The following is a 14,752-nucleotide window of genomic DNA, read 5'->3' on the forward strand; positions in this document are numbered from 1 at the left end:
AAACCAGATGCTAGTTTGCATTGAAAGTCCTCTTATTACTCTTGTTGCTCATTTATAACAATATGCCGTTAAATAATGCCTTAGTAGAAAAGTATGACTATTTTATATTGGCAAACATATTGACCATTATGTTTTCCTTTTTCCCGTTCATTGTCTAGTGACATTGACCAGCAATACTTAAACTACATATTCAGGTAAAATTACTAACTCCATTATCTTTTTGTAATATTTTCTTTTTATTTTTTTTGAGGCAATTGGGGTTAAGTGACTTGCACAGCTAGGAAGTGTTAAGTGGCTGAGGCCAGATTAGCTTTTTATTTTCAAAATATGTGCATAATTTTCAACATTCACCCTTGCAAAACCTTTTGTTCCAAATTTTTCTCCTTTTCCCCATCTCCTCTCCTAAACAGCAAGTAATCCAAAATATGTTAAACATATGCAATTCTTCCATACATATTTCCACATTTATTATGCTGTGCAAGAAAAATCCAATCAAAAATGAAAGAAAATGAGGAAGAAAACAAAAAGCAAACAAATAACAACAAATAGGTGAAAATACTATGTTGTGATCCACGTTCAGTCCTGTTTTCTTTTTCTTCAATTCATTGGTTTCAAAAACATTTTCCAGTCACATTTTGAAAAGAATACACTTTGAGTCACTGTTCTTTTTCACTAGATTAGTTCAAAGAAATTAATCAATTAGGAGCAGGACAGAAATTAAAATTATATAGTAGGAGAACAGGTTAATATGTATGGCTTTTTTGTAGATAAAAGATATGTCTCCCACTGTCCACTGTGGGTGCCAGCATAAGAAACCAAGTTAACTTGGTTTGGGGAAATCCAGAAAAGTTTACAATCACACGGAGGTAATAACAGAATCAAGTTGGAGATGAACCTTTTGCCCATTTGATCAGTCATTATTTCTGGAGTGAGTAGCCTTGTTTCCTGCATCCAAAGAGAACTGTTTTTCTCATTTTGTGGTAAACTTAATACTCAATTAAATATTTATATTGAAAAATGCCTTTTAAACATCAGGCTTTGTTACAAGCATGGATAAGAGCTTCCACTGTACCAAATAGAAGACTTGCATCTGATCCACCTTGACCAAATGTTGTAGTGAAAGCCTCTTCATAGGATTTTTATAAAAAACTCAGGATTTTTAAAAATTTTGTTTTTAAAATGCTTCCCTGACATTGTACCATTTCAGGCAAAACTTCTAGCCAAATCAAACATCAAAGGAATGAAGGATGTGGAAGAGTGAAGATTTAAAGCTTTTTTTTTTTTGACCCATAGCTAATTTCCCTGTGCTCTCTTCCCATTTCCTACCCATTCCTTTATTTTATCATGTATATATTTATTGCCTGTGAGCCTGATCCTTGCAGCTTCCTGGCTAAGACTAAGGGGTCAGCCAGCTCAAGCCAAAATCCTATTGCCAAGTCTTTTCTTTCGGCACAAGTGATGAAAATGTGTGAATCAATACTGGGGGTACTGCTTGGCTTCTTGCTGGCATTGAAAGCACAGAAGGAATGAGCATCCAGAGTTTTCCATTATGCTTGGATTTATGGGTCATCCGTGCTTCTGCATTGCCAACTCAAGGCAATGCTTGCCAAGGCAGAGAAGTTGGTTTGAGTTCCCAATTTTTTTTAGCGAGAGACAAGTGGTGAGAAGTTTCTGAAATTTTAGTCCAGTGACCCCCCCTCTTTTTGAGGGAGTATTTATTCCTTGAATCTTTCTGTTTAATTATTCTGGACTAGCTACTAAAGTGAGTGTTGATCAATTGTTAGGAACATAAAAAAGATGTAGAGAAGAGAGGGAAGGGAAGAAAGAAGAGCAGAGCGTACATATAGCAAGAAGTTAGTATATAGCTATGAGAAGGGAGTTCTCCCCTTGGATTCACTGTTATGTTATATGGTAGAAATAATGTGGGGAAGCAGCATAGAGTAGTGGCCGATGGTCTGGCCTTGGAACCAGGAAGACCCGACTTTGATTCGTATTTTCTATATGACTAAGAGTAAGTCTTAATGTTTTAGGCAATTCTCTTAGACTATAAGGTATATATTTGCATTGATGAAAGGATTTTTATTCTTAAGAGTTTCCCAAATCAGTGAAATCATAAGTCTGTCTCCTACCTAAAACAAAATAATAAAAAAAAAAGCTTGACTTTGGTTTTGGGAACTTTTAATTAATTGGCAGTTAATAATGAGCATGAGAAATTTTAGTGTTCTGGTTATTTTCAGACTAATACTTAGTCTGGGTTTTTCCAGGATACTTCTGGCCTTACTCAGTCTATAACTTTTAAATGGGAGAACAATTTTCCAGGGGGATCTCAGAATCAGAGAATTTTAGAGTTTAATGACTATCCAGCCCAAACCCTTTATTTTATAGATGAGTTTCTTTGAGATGGTGGTGTTTTAAAGCCCCAAAAGAAACATAGGAATTTTCTTCTGGGTATGACAAAAAGACTTGGATATATCTGAAGGAAGATTTATTGGGTATTAGCATAGGGAGAGTTTATTGTTTACTTTGTAGAGAAGAAATGGGTTCCATATTCTGGTGTGTTCTTTTTTCCAAATTAACACATTATTTAATCCTATCATTCCATGGCTATAGCTGTTGTGTATAATTTCAAATTATAGACTTCAGAGAGATTTCTGCCAAGAATGTACATACCATAAATTTAGTTCTCGTAAAATTCCAGTGGTGGCTAGAGAACTACCTCTCTCATCAAGCTCTTTCTCCTGACTTTGGGCTTCTGGCTCAATAATCATAGTTTCTAGGGCTACTTACTCCTTAAAGTTTTTTTTTCTCCTTTTTTGCCTTCTTTTCTCCAACTATCCTACAATGAGAATAATAGCATTATAAATACCCCCTTAGCCTTATCTTCTCTGTCTTAAAAGCTGTAAGGCAAAGTTGGGCTGGTATGATGTTGTGTATCATGCTATCCCTCCCCTTTAACTTTGCCTTTTCTTCATCCAACTTGGTAGAAATAGTACCCTCATGTTGCTTCTGCCTCTGCTGGGGTACCCTAGCCAGATCTCATCCTCTCTTTCCCTGCCCCCACCCCCAAGGAGAGAAATTTTCACTTGGGACTTTTTGCACCTTTGGTTCAGTTCAATCCATATTATTTTTTAATGGTTTCTGAGGCATTGTGGTAGATGCTGGGAACATGCTGTCCATGTTTTACTTGTCCAGTGTTTCAGTTCCTTTGAGTCACAATTGATAATGGCTGCTTCATTTTCTACAGTAATCCATGCTCATAATTTACCTTTCTGACTAAACATTTTTACATATGAAGGGAACACAGTTCTATAAGCCAAATAACTACTTATGATGATGAGAATTTCCTCTACCTATTGGTCTTCTGAAGCCAGGACCTAGAACTCAGGCTAGGATGATTAAAAATACAGTTAATTATAAGATGTGGACAGGTTTGGTTACTTAACTACTCCATGTAAAATTGTTTCTCTGAAATAGTGTATTCCAAGTTTTAAATAAGGAACTTTAACAGAAACTTTCAGAAAAATACTATAAAAACCAAGTTGTCTAGAATGAAAAAGATTTATGGCTTTATGCGTTCATTTTAAAAATTTTCTTTGTACATGAGATTGTTCATGCTTATTGATGTTGGTCAAGTTCATAATTTTAAAAAAATTGAAACATGACTCACCAGTAAATTGGAGACTGCCTATGTTTAGATTTTTAACAACTGGATTAGACTACCTCGCTTCTTCCAGTTCTATAGTTCAGCAGTAATTGTCATTGTGATGTTGGTCTCTTGGTTACCGCATGTATTGATGATGGATTATTTGGGTATTTTATTAAGAGGAACTGAGAAAAAAAGCACTGAATCCAGCCAGGAAACTTAGGAATAGGGAGTAGAACTCAAGATGTAGGGCCAGTGGTAATTTAATTTGCACATTAAAATAAGATTGTTTAATTTTTCTCATCTCTTTCAGTAAATGGGAAGAAGATAAAGCATGTTTAGGCAAAGTGATGATATGTAAAGGCAAGTTAAAAAGCAATTAATAAGCTCACACTATGGGCTAATCACTGTGCTAAGCCATAGAATGTAATATATGGTTAATAAAAATTTGTTGCCTTGGAGAATTTGCTTTGAGGAAAACTTTGCTGCCTCATAAAATAGGTTAAAGATTTCATTCATTTACTGAATTTATATATAACACTTTGTTGTTTTTTTTTTTGTTTGTTTGTTTGTTTTTTTTAGCGTGGTTCTGTTGGCCTTTGCATCTCATCCCACAGGTAACGTTAGCACTACAAATTTCTTGATGTACCTTTATGTATTTCTTTATGTATAGATATCCTGTACCGAGCAGACTTGTGATCCCAAGTCCTGGACTGGAGATTTGGCTTTGCCGCTAAATGCCTATGGGACTTGATGTGTATCACAGACTTATTGGATCCTCATTTCCTTATCTGTAAAATCTTCAAAGTATTGGACTATATGGCTTTTTCTAGCCCTACAGCTGAGCCGTGTTGTTGGTTTCTTGGTTACAATAAAATATTGGGCTGATGATGGCATTGGGAAATGGCTTACAGCAATATGATCCCTTTCCTGGACTTCCCAGAATGCCCACGGTGGTTGAGAACTGGAGTAGCACCAGAGCCAGAAATTACACTGTTATTTGTTGTGACCAGTGCTTTAGAGCTCATTAAGACAATACTCATTATTTCCTTAAGGATAATGGCTATGCATTTTCTATTCCTGATGCTGAAATTACAGCTGTGCATGGGGTAGAGAGAAAGTACCTCATAGCTTGGACAGCATCTTGAAGGTGACCACGGCATGGTCCATCCTGCCAATCTGCAGCTGTAGCTCTCACAAAATAAAGGTGATCTCACCCTGCTGACCAGCCTTGGACACAGGCCTGCAGGTGCTCAATCAATACAGTCGTGTCTGCAGAGTAATACAGTATGTTGACTGCCAAAAAAATTCACATAAATTGTTAAATCAGATAATCCTTACTAAAATGATGTACATCTCTACATCATGATGCTAGCCTGTGCCTTTCTGAGCAATTTTTTGAAGGAGGGATACAGCTTCACTAAATCTGTGCCTTTCTGAGCAATTTTTTTGAAGGAGGGATATAGCTTCACTAAATCTGTGCCTTTCTGAGCAATTTTTTGAAGGAGGGATACAGCTTCACTAAACCTGTGCTTTTCTGAGCAATTTTTTTTTCTGGAAGAAGGGATAGCACTTTACTCTGGCACCCTAACATGTTTGGAGAGCACTATTCTCAATTATCCTTAAGGGTATTTGCAGTTCAGAGATATTTTGGCTCCTGCCTTTGAGGTTGATTTGTTTGATGCTTGTGAATGTTTAACTGTAAGAAGAAAGTCAAGGGAGCCTTAGGGATCCTAGGTGAAGAGGTTTTTTGTTTTTTTTTTTTAGTGTGAAACTGAGTACAAACCCAGCCAATTCAAAACAATGTAGAACTTCCTGACCCAGGAAAACAGGAAGTGGTTAGATTTTTCTCCATTCTTACTTGCTTATGAAGCCAGCTCTCTGCTGGGTTCTTCACCCCTTCTTAGCCCACCCTCTGGACAGTTTACTGTCCTTGAGCATTTCCTTCCAAGTTTAGCTAAAAGCTAAACTAATTCATTTTGTAATTTGTTGGCATTTCTAGTAAAAGCATTAGGGCAGGGAGGAATTTTTTGTGATGAGGTTTTATTTTTTTTTTAATCACTTTTGTATTTAATTTATTTTCACTGTTTCTGTTCCCTTTTACCATGTATAATCTGAAATGAAAGGAAATTCTCTCTGAAGACAGGTGAAGGCAGTGCTACCATTTTATAGATGAGTAAACTTATACAGATGCTAATTTCCAATTTAGGCTATTTATCTTCCTTAAAGACCTTTCACAGAGGGGCAGCTCTGTGGATCATGGAGTTCAATCATAGATTCATGGAGTTGAAACCACTTCACAAGTCATTTAGTCCAACTCACTGGAAGGGGAAGTCATGGTTCAAGAGTCCATGAAAACGGTTTTGGAATGAGAGAAAAGTAGAAGCTGCAAATATAGGGATAGGAGACTTCTCAGTCTCTCACATCCTCAGTGAGATCTGATACTGTTCATCTGGGCTTGTGCCTCTGCACCTAAAGTTGGGAAAGTGAATAAAAATCATGGCTGCAGAAGAAGTAGCTCTCTGTCCCAGTGGACTTCCAACTCTCTCTTTTCTGATCTAGATGGGAAGAACTTGGTAATAAAACAGGACACTTAAAAAGGAATCAGAGAAACCATTGTGTAGAAGGTGTATTTATTTAATCGAAGTTGGAAGGAATTAATGAAATTTTGAGAGACAAAATTAGTAGTATTTATTACATCATAATTATATTCTACAACTTGTTGAATCATTCCCCAATTTACTGTGTAATGAGAAATGATGAGCTCGATCTTAGAAAAACATGGAAAGATTTGCAACAAATAATGAAAAGAGAAATGAGCAGAACCAAGAGAACATTGCATACAATATTGTTTTAAGAATGACTGAATAATTAAATTGTAAATAACCAAATTAAATACAAAGGACACATGAAGAAAGAGGCTATCTGTATTGAGAGAAAGAACTGATAAATAGAAGCATATATAAAATAATTTTACACGTACACACACACACACATCCATACTTGTGTTTAATGGTAGCCCTCTCTTAGGTAGGGAGAGAAGAAAAAAAAAGAAAAAAGAAAATTATTACATATGTAAATGTAAGTTGTATATAATAAAATTTCAGTTTTGTGTGCAGTCTTTTTAAAAATTATACTACATTATGGGAATTCTTATTTTATCTTATAAATTAAAAATAAAATAGATTTTTATAAAAAGACAAAAATTGGAGGATAGGAAGTCATTCCAGATAGAAGAATTAGATTGGGAAAAGGTGCAAAGCCAGGAAATCATGTTATACCTTTGTCTAAACAATGATTAGACTATATGGGTTATAATTATAGTGTTCATCTTGGGAAACAATAAGTGAATGGGATTGGGAAAGGCTGACCTTGTATACTGCAAAGGTCTTGAGTTTTAGGGAAAAATGTGTTTGGATTTTATTTGGTAGCATAATCTGTTGAATAATTTAGACGTAGAGTGGTAATTTAACATGGATATTTAGGATTGATTAAATGGATGGAGAAGTCTAGGAAAAAGTAAGTTTTTGCATTTGCTTAGGAATATAGTTAATAGCAATGAGTAGAATTGAGTAGAAATGAGATAGATACCAGAAATTCTCCTAGAAGTCATGTAAAACAATTAAATAAAGTGATGTTATTCCCATACTAAAAATGAATAAACTTATGCAGAGGCTAGGACTAGCAGTCATATCTTTCGAATGCCTAGTCTTCTCTTTTTACATAAGGAATTTTTATATTTGTAATTTTAAAGTTTTTCCTGTTTTCTTATTTCTAAAAATTATTTCTTGATCATATTTTCATACCATTTTCTATGTTGTCTAAAGGTACTATTTCATGCCATTAAGTATATATCTTTTCTTTTGGGAGAGGTAATATAATTTTGATACTTTATTTTTTATTTAATATAACATTAAACATTTTTGGAACAATTATAATGCCACTTGAGTTTTATCAATTAATTGATTTTTTTCATGATGAAATTGAAATTACCTCCATGATGTAATTGAAAAGACTAATAACAGATTATCTTAAAATCTAGATAGGGATATTATTATCTACCTGTTTGAAGAGTTACATCAATTAAAAACTCTATTCTGTTACTTCACAATGAAATCACTTAAGTTTTCAAAAGCCAGAGAACTATGATCCTGGCTAGTCCTGCTAAGCCAGGTGAGCCTCAGCTGATACATGTCCAGCAGTGGACTTTGTATGCTTTTGTCGTCCACAGACCTACTGAGATAAGTTCCACAAGGTTCATCATTGGAAAGTTGGCCAATAGCTGCCATATTTGTTCAGTCTTAACAACTTAAGTTGTTAAATATAAGTAGTCATAGATCCTATCAATTACAAATCACTTTCATTGATTGGGGAATGAATGGCTAAACAAAATGTCCATGAAGGCTGTGAGAGGCAATGGATTCCAGAATAACCTGGAAAGACTTACATGAACCAATATAGAATGAAGTAAGGAAAGTGAAGAAAAAGATATATAATGACTATCACAATATAAATACAATGAACAGATATCACAATGTAATCAAAAGTGAATGACTCCATTTGGGGTTTTCTTGGCAAATATATTGGGGTGTTTTGCCATTTCTACAGCTCATTTTACAAATGAAGTAACTGATAGGGGTAAGTGACTTGCCCAGAGTCCCACAGTTAATAAATATCTGAGGCTGGATTTGAACTCAGGAAGATGAGTTTTCTTGACTCTAGGCCTAGTAATCTATCCACTGTACTACTTTGCTTCCCCAAGTGAATGTTATAGAATTATGGCTCCAAAGAAGAGATAGGAGAAAATATTTTTTCTTTTTTTTTTTTTGAAAATATTTTTTCTTACTCCTTTGCAAAGATGGGAAGTCCTGCCAGTGTGAGGCATTGCATTTTTTTTTCAAATTTGACATATTGATTGGTTTTGCTAATTTTTCCTCTATTTTACCCCCTCTATTTTCCTATAAAGCATTTTTTTTTGTCACAAGGGATGGTTATTTAGAAGAGGAGGGAAGGGGATAAATACAGAAAGAAATTCAGGTAATGGAAAAACAAGATATGTTTTTATTATTATTTGTTATATTATTATTTGTAAATAAGTCATTTTCCAGAATTAGGATAATTACTAGTATTTTAACTACCTTAAAACTGTCCAAGAACAGTTGTAAGTGCTTGAAAAGGCACTAGTATCAGATGTGTGTAAATGGTCATATCATTAGCCTAGGGGAAAAAAAGACAAAAAAACCCATTATAATTGTCTTCAAGTACTTGGAAAGGATGTCATTTGGAAGAGGGTCTGAATTCAGTTGGTCTCAGAGAACAGAAGTGGGACCAATGAGTGGGAGTTGCAAATTAGGTTTTATATATGGAAATACTAACAATTAGGACTCTCCCAAAGTGTAATGGACTGCTCTTTTGGAATGTAAGGGGCTCATCTTCACTATGAATTTTCAGACCAAGGCTGGCTATGTCACATGTATTGCATGTGTTATAGTAGGGATTCTTTTCTCCAGTGTGACTTTTGCTAGGTAGCTGCCGATAATTCTCCCAACTTAGAGATTCTGTGGTTCTTTAATCTTAAGAAAATTGCCTTAATTTTTTTTTTTTTGTTCTGCTTCCTGAGCCCTAAACATCACTAAGAATATCAGTGAACTTAGCTGTGATTTATGCTGTTTTACAGATGCATTTACAGGTTTGATCAGTTTGTTAAAGGATTACTGTGTACACATTACAACAAATATCTAATCCAGATTTATCAGTGGAACACTTGCAAACTTGTGAATTTTACTTAGGAAGCAACACTTTGATTATTCAGAAAATATATCCATCCATCAGTGACTCAGATTTTCTGAGGGCTGAAGATCTGAAGGCAAGACCCTTCAGAGACAGAAAAATTCCAGATTTGGAAGGAAATACTCAGTTCTTTTTCTCTGTACATATTTGGAAGGGCTTAAAACATTTTTTTAAACCTCTTGACTTATTGTCTGTGACCGAGTTCAAATTCCATAGAGGGACACAGCCAATATGTGTGAGTATTTCCTATTCCACTAAGTGGAACTAAAAGAATGAACTTACTTCAGTAGAAATAAATGTAGCCTTTGGACCTTGAAGTAAAATGAACACAACATTGTCTGTAACTTATTCCTTCTTTGCACTCTTGGTTAAATGTGAAGACTTTGAAGGATGCCTGTGGAATTTATTCCTCACAGAAAAGGCAACTCCATTCACCTCATAAAAAGCTCTTTTGAAAAATGTTCTCTTCTCTCTTCTCCTCCCCTCCTCAGCTCTCTTCTGCTCTTTTTTTTTCTTCTGCTCTCTTTCTCTCCCTCCCTCTCTCATTCTCTCTTTCTCTCTCCTTCTCTTCTCTTCTCTCTCTTTGTCCCCCCCCCCCTTTCTCCATTCTGTACTAGGTAAGCATCAATTAAACCAGTAGATATAATTATAATAAACATAATAAAAGGACCAATGATTGGTCAATAGTGTTTTACTGATAATAGCTTCAGAGCAAGTTTGTTAATTATTTATCTATTTTTTATTTATTTATCTAATTATTAATTTATCTATGTTATTTATTCATTTGTTCATTCATCTATTTTTCTATTAATTTAATTATATACTTAGTCATCTATCCATTTATTTATTCACTCACTCATTCATCTATCTGCCTTGTTCTTTTCCTCCCTTCTTCTCTCTCTTTTCTTTCTCCCTCTCTGCCTTCTTTCCTTCTTTTTTCCTTCCTTTCTCCCCTCCTTCCTTCCTTCCTTTCTTTCTTCCCTCCTTTCTTTATTTCTTTCTTCCCTCCTTCCCTCTCTCCCTTCTTCCTCTCTCTTTCTTTCTTGCCTCATTCCCTTTCCCTCTTTCCCTCCTTCTTTCCCTTTCCCTTTTTTTTTTTTCTTGTTTATTTGTTGCCAGTGTTTTACAATTTGCATTGCTTTGTCCTCAGGTGATCTCTTCAAGGCCCTGGAGTTTCCATTCCTATATTTTTACAGATTCCACACCAGCTGCTGTGCCAGGTAATCTTTGGGAAAAGAATCTAACACCCCTCACCCCACCCTGAAAAAATCCTATGACTACTCCTTCTGCAAAAACTAGCATTTCAATTGTACTTTAAATTTAGAGAAATACTTTATATCCATTATTTAATTTGAGCCTCATTTTCTAGATGAATAAATGGAATCTTGGAAAAATTAAGTGATTTGCTCATGGTCACATAGCTGATAAGTGTTTGAGTTGATCTTTGAACCCCTAGACTTCCAGACTCTGATCCAGCACTCTATCCACCTATGTTACCTGGAGTTCACAGGTGACTCTGAGTCTCTGTTGGGGAAATCCCAATTCAGTTTGTTAACTTCATGAATTACAGAGGCTGTGCTGAGTATGAGGAAGAAGCATAGATCACTCAGTCATACAACAGACATTTATGATGTTTCTCCTCTGTGATCAGCACTATGCTAGGTGCTTTAAAGGGTTAAAGGTAGGGGGATACAGAAGATGCATCAGATGCAATCTTCATTCTTGAGAATTTTACGGTCTGGTGAGTAATACAGAACAATAGATAAACTCCAAAATCATTTATTCTTTAACTTTGGAATGAAGTCAGAGACTACAATTAGGGTGTCACAGTTTATAGACCCTTTTTGTTCACTACCCAGCACTTGACCTTGACTCATGGGATCCTAGAATTAGTGATTTAGAAGTTTACCTAATCCGACTGCTTCATTTTATAGGTGAAAACATTAAGCCCCAGAGAATTGAAAGGGCACATTAAAGTTATCCAACTGGTTAATTACTGGAACCCAAATTTGCTAGGTTCTAGTTTGTTGTTGTTTGATTGTATCTAACTTCTTGACCTCATTTGGGGTTTTCTTGGCAAAGATACCAGAATGGTTTGCTATTTCCTTTTCCAGCTCCTTCTCCAGCTCATTTACAGATGAGGAAACTGAGGCAGACAGGGTGATGTGACTTGCCCAGGGTTACTCAGCCAGATTTTAATTCAGTCCTTCCATTCTATTTACCGTACCACCTAGCTGCCCCAGCATATAGTTTACTTTTTAGCTATTAGGTTGTAGGATTTAGAACCAGAAGGATCTTGATATGTCATTAACCCTCTTGTTGTGAGGAAGAACAGACTGATGTCTAGAGTGTTTTCAAGTGGTTTGCCCAAGGTCACATAGTTTGAGATTTGAACCCAAGTTATAGACTTACAATTGGGGATTTAAGAAATCATCCTCAAATTACTTCATTTACAGGTGAGGAAACTGAAACCAGAGAGGTTAAGAGATTTGTCCAGATACATTGAATTTAAATCTAGTTTTTTCTCCAGTGCAACTCTGACTATAAATTGATGGTTTTTATTCCCTAATATACTATGTCTTTCCTCTACACTATACTTCCTTCAAAGGATTTATGTCTTATTATTGGCAGATTCCTTAGGCTAAAAAGAGGCTCCCATCACTGTAGATACTCTGGGGGGGAAATCATGACAAAAAAAATCCCAGTTAAGGATAACTGAAAGGAATTTGGTGCCTGAGGACCTGAGTCCCAGGACTAGCCAATTACTAGCTATATGACTTTGGACAAAGTCATTTTCCTTTTCTGAGGCTTATTTATATCATCTGTAAAATAAGGAAGTTGCCCTCTAAGGTCAGATGTCCTTTAAGGTATCTTCCCATCTGGGTGATTTCACTTTATCCTGTTTGTCTCAGTTTCCTCATCTAAGATGAGTTGGAGAAGAAAATGGCAACCCACTCCAGTATCTTTGCCAAAAACTCAAATGGGGTCACAAAGAGTCAGACGTGACTGAAATGACTGAACAAGAACAAGGCCTTTTCTAGATCTAACTTGATAATATCATGAGTTTAAAAATTCATCTTTTTTTTTAAGCCAATAAGTCATAAATAGCTCCTAGATAAAAAATGTCATTCAAGCAAAGGCTTAAATGTATCTTGTTGAGGTTCTTTTGTGTACTTGAGCCTTTAGCTCACTCTAAAATCCCTAGTTACAGATTTTTAGAAAAACTCATTAGAATATTTCTTCCAGTGCTACCAGCATGGATTATTTCTTATTCAGTTTATTCTTAGCTATGATTATAAAACATAATGCTTTAGTGCCACCCTTGTACATAGGATTTTGCTTTCCTGGAGGGATTATTATTTGGCAGAATTACTAGCAATACAAAGAAGGGAATGTCAAGTCGATATTTCATTATTTTGAGCAGAGACACACTTTGTAGCCCATTAGTGTTGTCTTGCTCTGTGGAATGACATATTTTTTGTTTTGGTTCTCTTTAATCTATTATTCCCCACAACCTTATATACAAACTAATGTTTTAAATTTTAACAGCAAGGGAAGTTTGTCTTCTTCCTTTACCCTCCCTGTAAGAGCATAGTTTTTCTGTATAAAAAAGGATTCCATTATCGGAGCCATGATGGTAAGCTAAATCCTTGGAGAGGATACATCCTATATCATTGAGATTCCATCTCAGGTGAATCCCAAAGGAGTTCAAAGAAGGCCCTAGAAATTCCCCTTGCTCTGGTCTTCTCCCATCCTTTAAAATCTCCTGCCACTACAAAAGGGAGAAAACTGTAGGGGGAGGGAATGGGTGCTTGTAAAGAATGAATTTGATTTAACATGTACTGGTCATCCTGCCATCTGGGGGAGGGGGTGGGGAGAAGGAGGAGAAAAATTGGAACAAAAGGTTTGGCAATTGTCAATGCTGTAAAATTACCCATGCATATAACTTGTAATTAAAAAGCTATTAAAATTTTAAAAAAGAATGACTTTGGTGTTGATCCATTAAAGAATTCAGAAATGTTTCACCAAAGTATGATGGTAACCCGAAGTAGTGAGTGCACCTTCTATAAATGTCTCAGGTCAGTAGGAGCACCTTTGACAGCTTGCTGGTGCAGTGAATAGAGTGCAGGGTCTGAAGCCAGGAAGACCCATCCTCCTGAGTTCAAATCTGGCCTCAGATACCTACCAGCTGTGTGATCCTGAGCAAGTCGCTTAATTCTGTTTGCTTCAGTTCCTCATCTGGAGCTGGAGAAGAAACTTTTTAGTATCCTTGCCAAGAAAACTCCAAATGGGGTCACAGTCAGAAATGAGCCAGTAGTAACTTTAGCACAGAGATAAGCTTAGTGAGTGTGAGTGTGTAATTGAAATGGTTGATATGCCTTTTTTACTGCCTTAATCTAACCATATTTTCCTCTTTTTCTGTCTCTTTTCCCTAAATATTCTAATGTTTTAAAATGTGAGAGGTCAGTGCAAAAGGGAAGAGGGGAGAAAGTAATTGGACAGTAAGAGAAGACCCTTAGAGGTTTCTTTTCACTGTATTACAAGTGGATATAAACCATGGATTCTCCATTCAGAAGACTGCTGTCATAACCCTGGTCTAGGTGCTGATGACTTCACATTTGGACTATTGCAATAAATTGTTAGTTTGTCTCCCTGATTTATCTTTCCCCATTCCAATCTATCTTATACTCTGCTCTCAGAGTGATCTTCTGGAAGCATGGGTCTGACCATATCACCCTTTATTTATCTCCATCCTGAAACCTTTTTCAATTTATCAGTTAGTCATGACTTTTTCTTTCCTATAATGAGATTCTTGTGTATTAGTTATTTATGTCAGAGGTAACATGGTATTATGGATAGAGAGCAAGCTTCTTCTGAGTCAGCAAGGAGACCTGGGTTCAAACAAAAAATAGTGGCTGGGTGACTTGAGATGTCTTGCTTCAGGTAACTCTCTAAAACAAGGTAACAATTTATATTTTCAGAAGTACTTTCGTAGTACAGGGGAAAACTCCCAGATTTGAGAAGCTCAGGTTCTCATCTGAAAAACGAATTCTAATCCAGCTTAAATCTTGTTCCTGTATGTTCTCCATAAGAGATTTTTTTTTTGGAGTTTTTGATCCAAACTCCATTTCCATAGTTATCTGTGTGTAAGATATCCTGTAAGCTTCCAATCAAGGTCACACTCTCTTATCTAAATTTTATATTCCTCCAGTGCCTAATAGTGCTTTACACCACAGTAGTTGCTAAATATTGCTTGAAAAATTGAATTAAATAATTATAATAATGTTGAAAAACAAAAGTGTAGACGAACGTTGTTTC

At 35.7% G+C, this 14,752-nt stretch overlaps 1 protein-coding gene across 1 annotated transcript in view; it reads left to right on the forward strand.

Moving 5' to 3' along the window:
* Positions 1 to 14,752, forward strand: part of TMEM241 (transmembrane protein 241) — a 164,785-nt gene that overhangs the window by 64,833 nt on the left and 85,200 nt on the right. The window contains exons 10-12 of the mRNA XM_023496205.2: positions 159 to 194; positions 4,226 to 4,260; positions 10,584 to 10,653. Of these exons, the coding sequence (XP_023351973.1) occupies positions 159 to 194; positions 4,226 to 4,260; positions 10,584 to 10,653 (141 nt within the window). The remainder of the gene's footprint in view (positions 1 to 158; positions 195 to 4,225; positions 4,261 to 10,583; positions 10,654 to 14,752) is intronic.

This window comes from Sarcophilus harrisii, chromosome 1 (genome assembly GCF_902635505.1).
Source record: "Sarcophilus harrisii chromosome 1, mSarHar1.11, whole genome shotgun sequence".
In the NCBI taxonomy this organism is placed as follows: domain Eukaryota; kingdom Metazoa; phylum Chordata; class Mammalia; order Dasyuromorphia; family Dasyuridae; genus Sarcophilus; species Sarcophilus harrisii.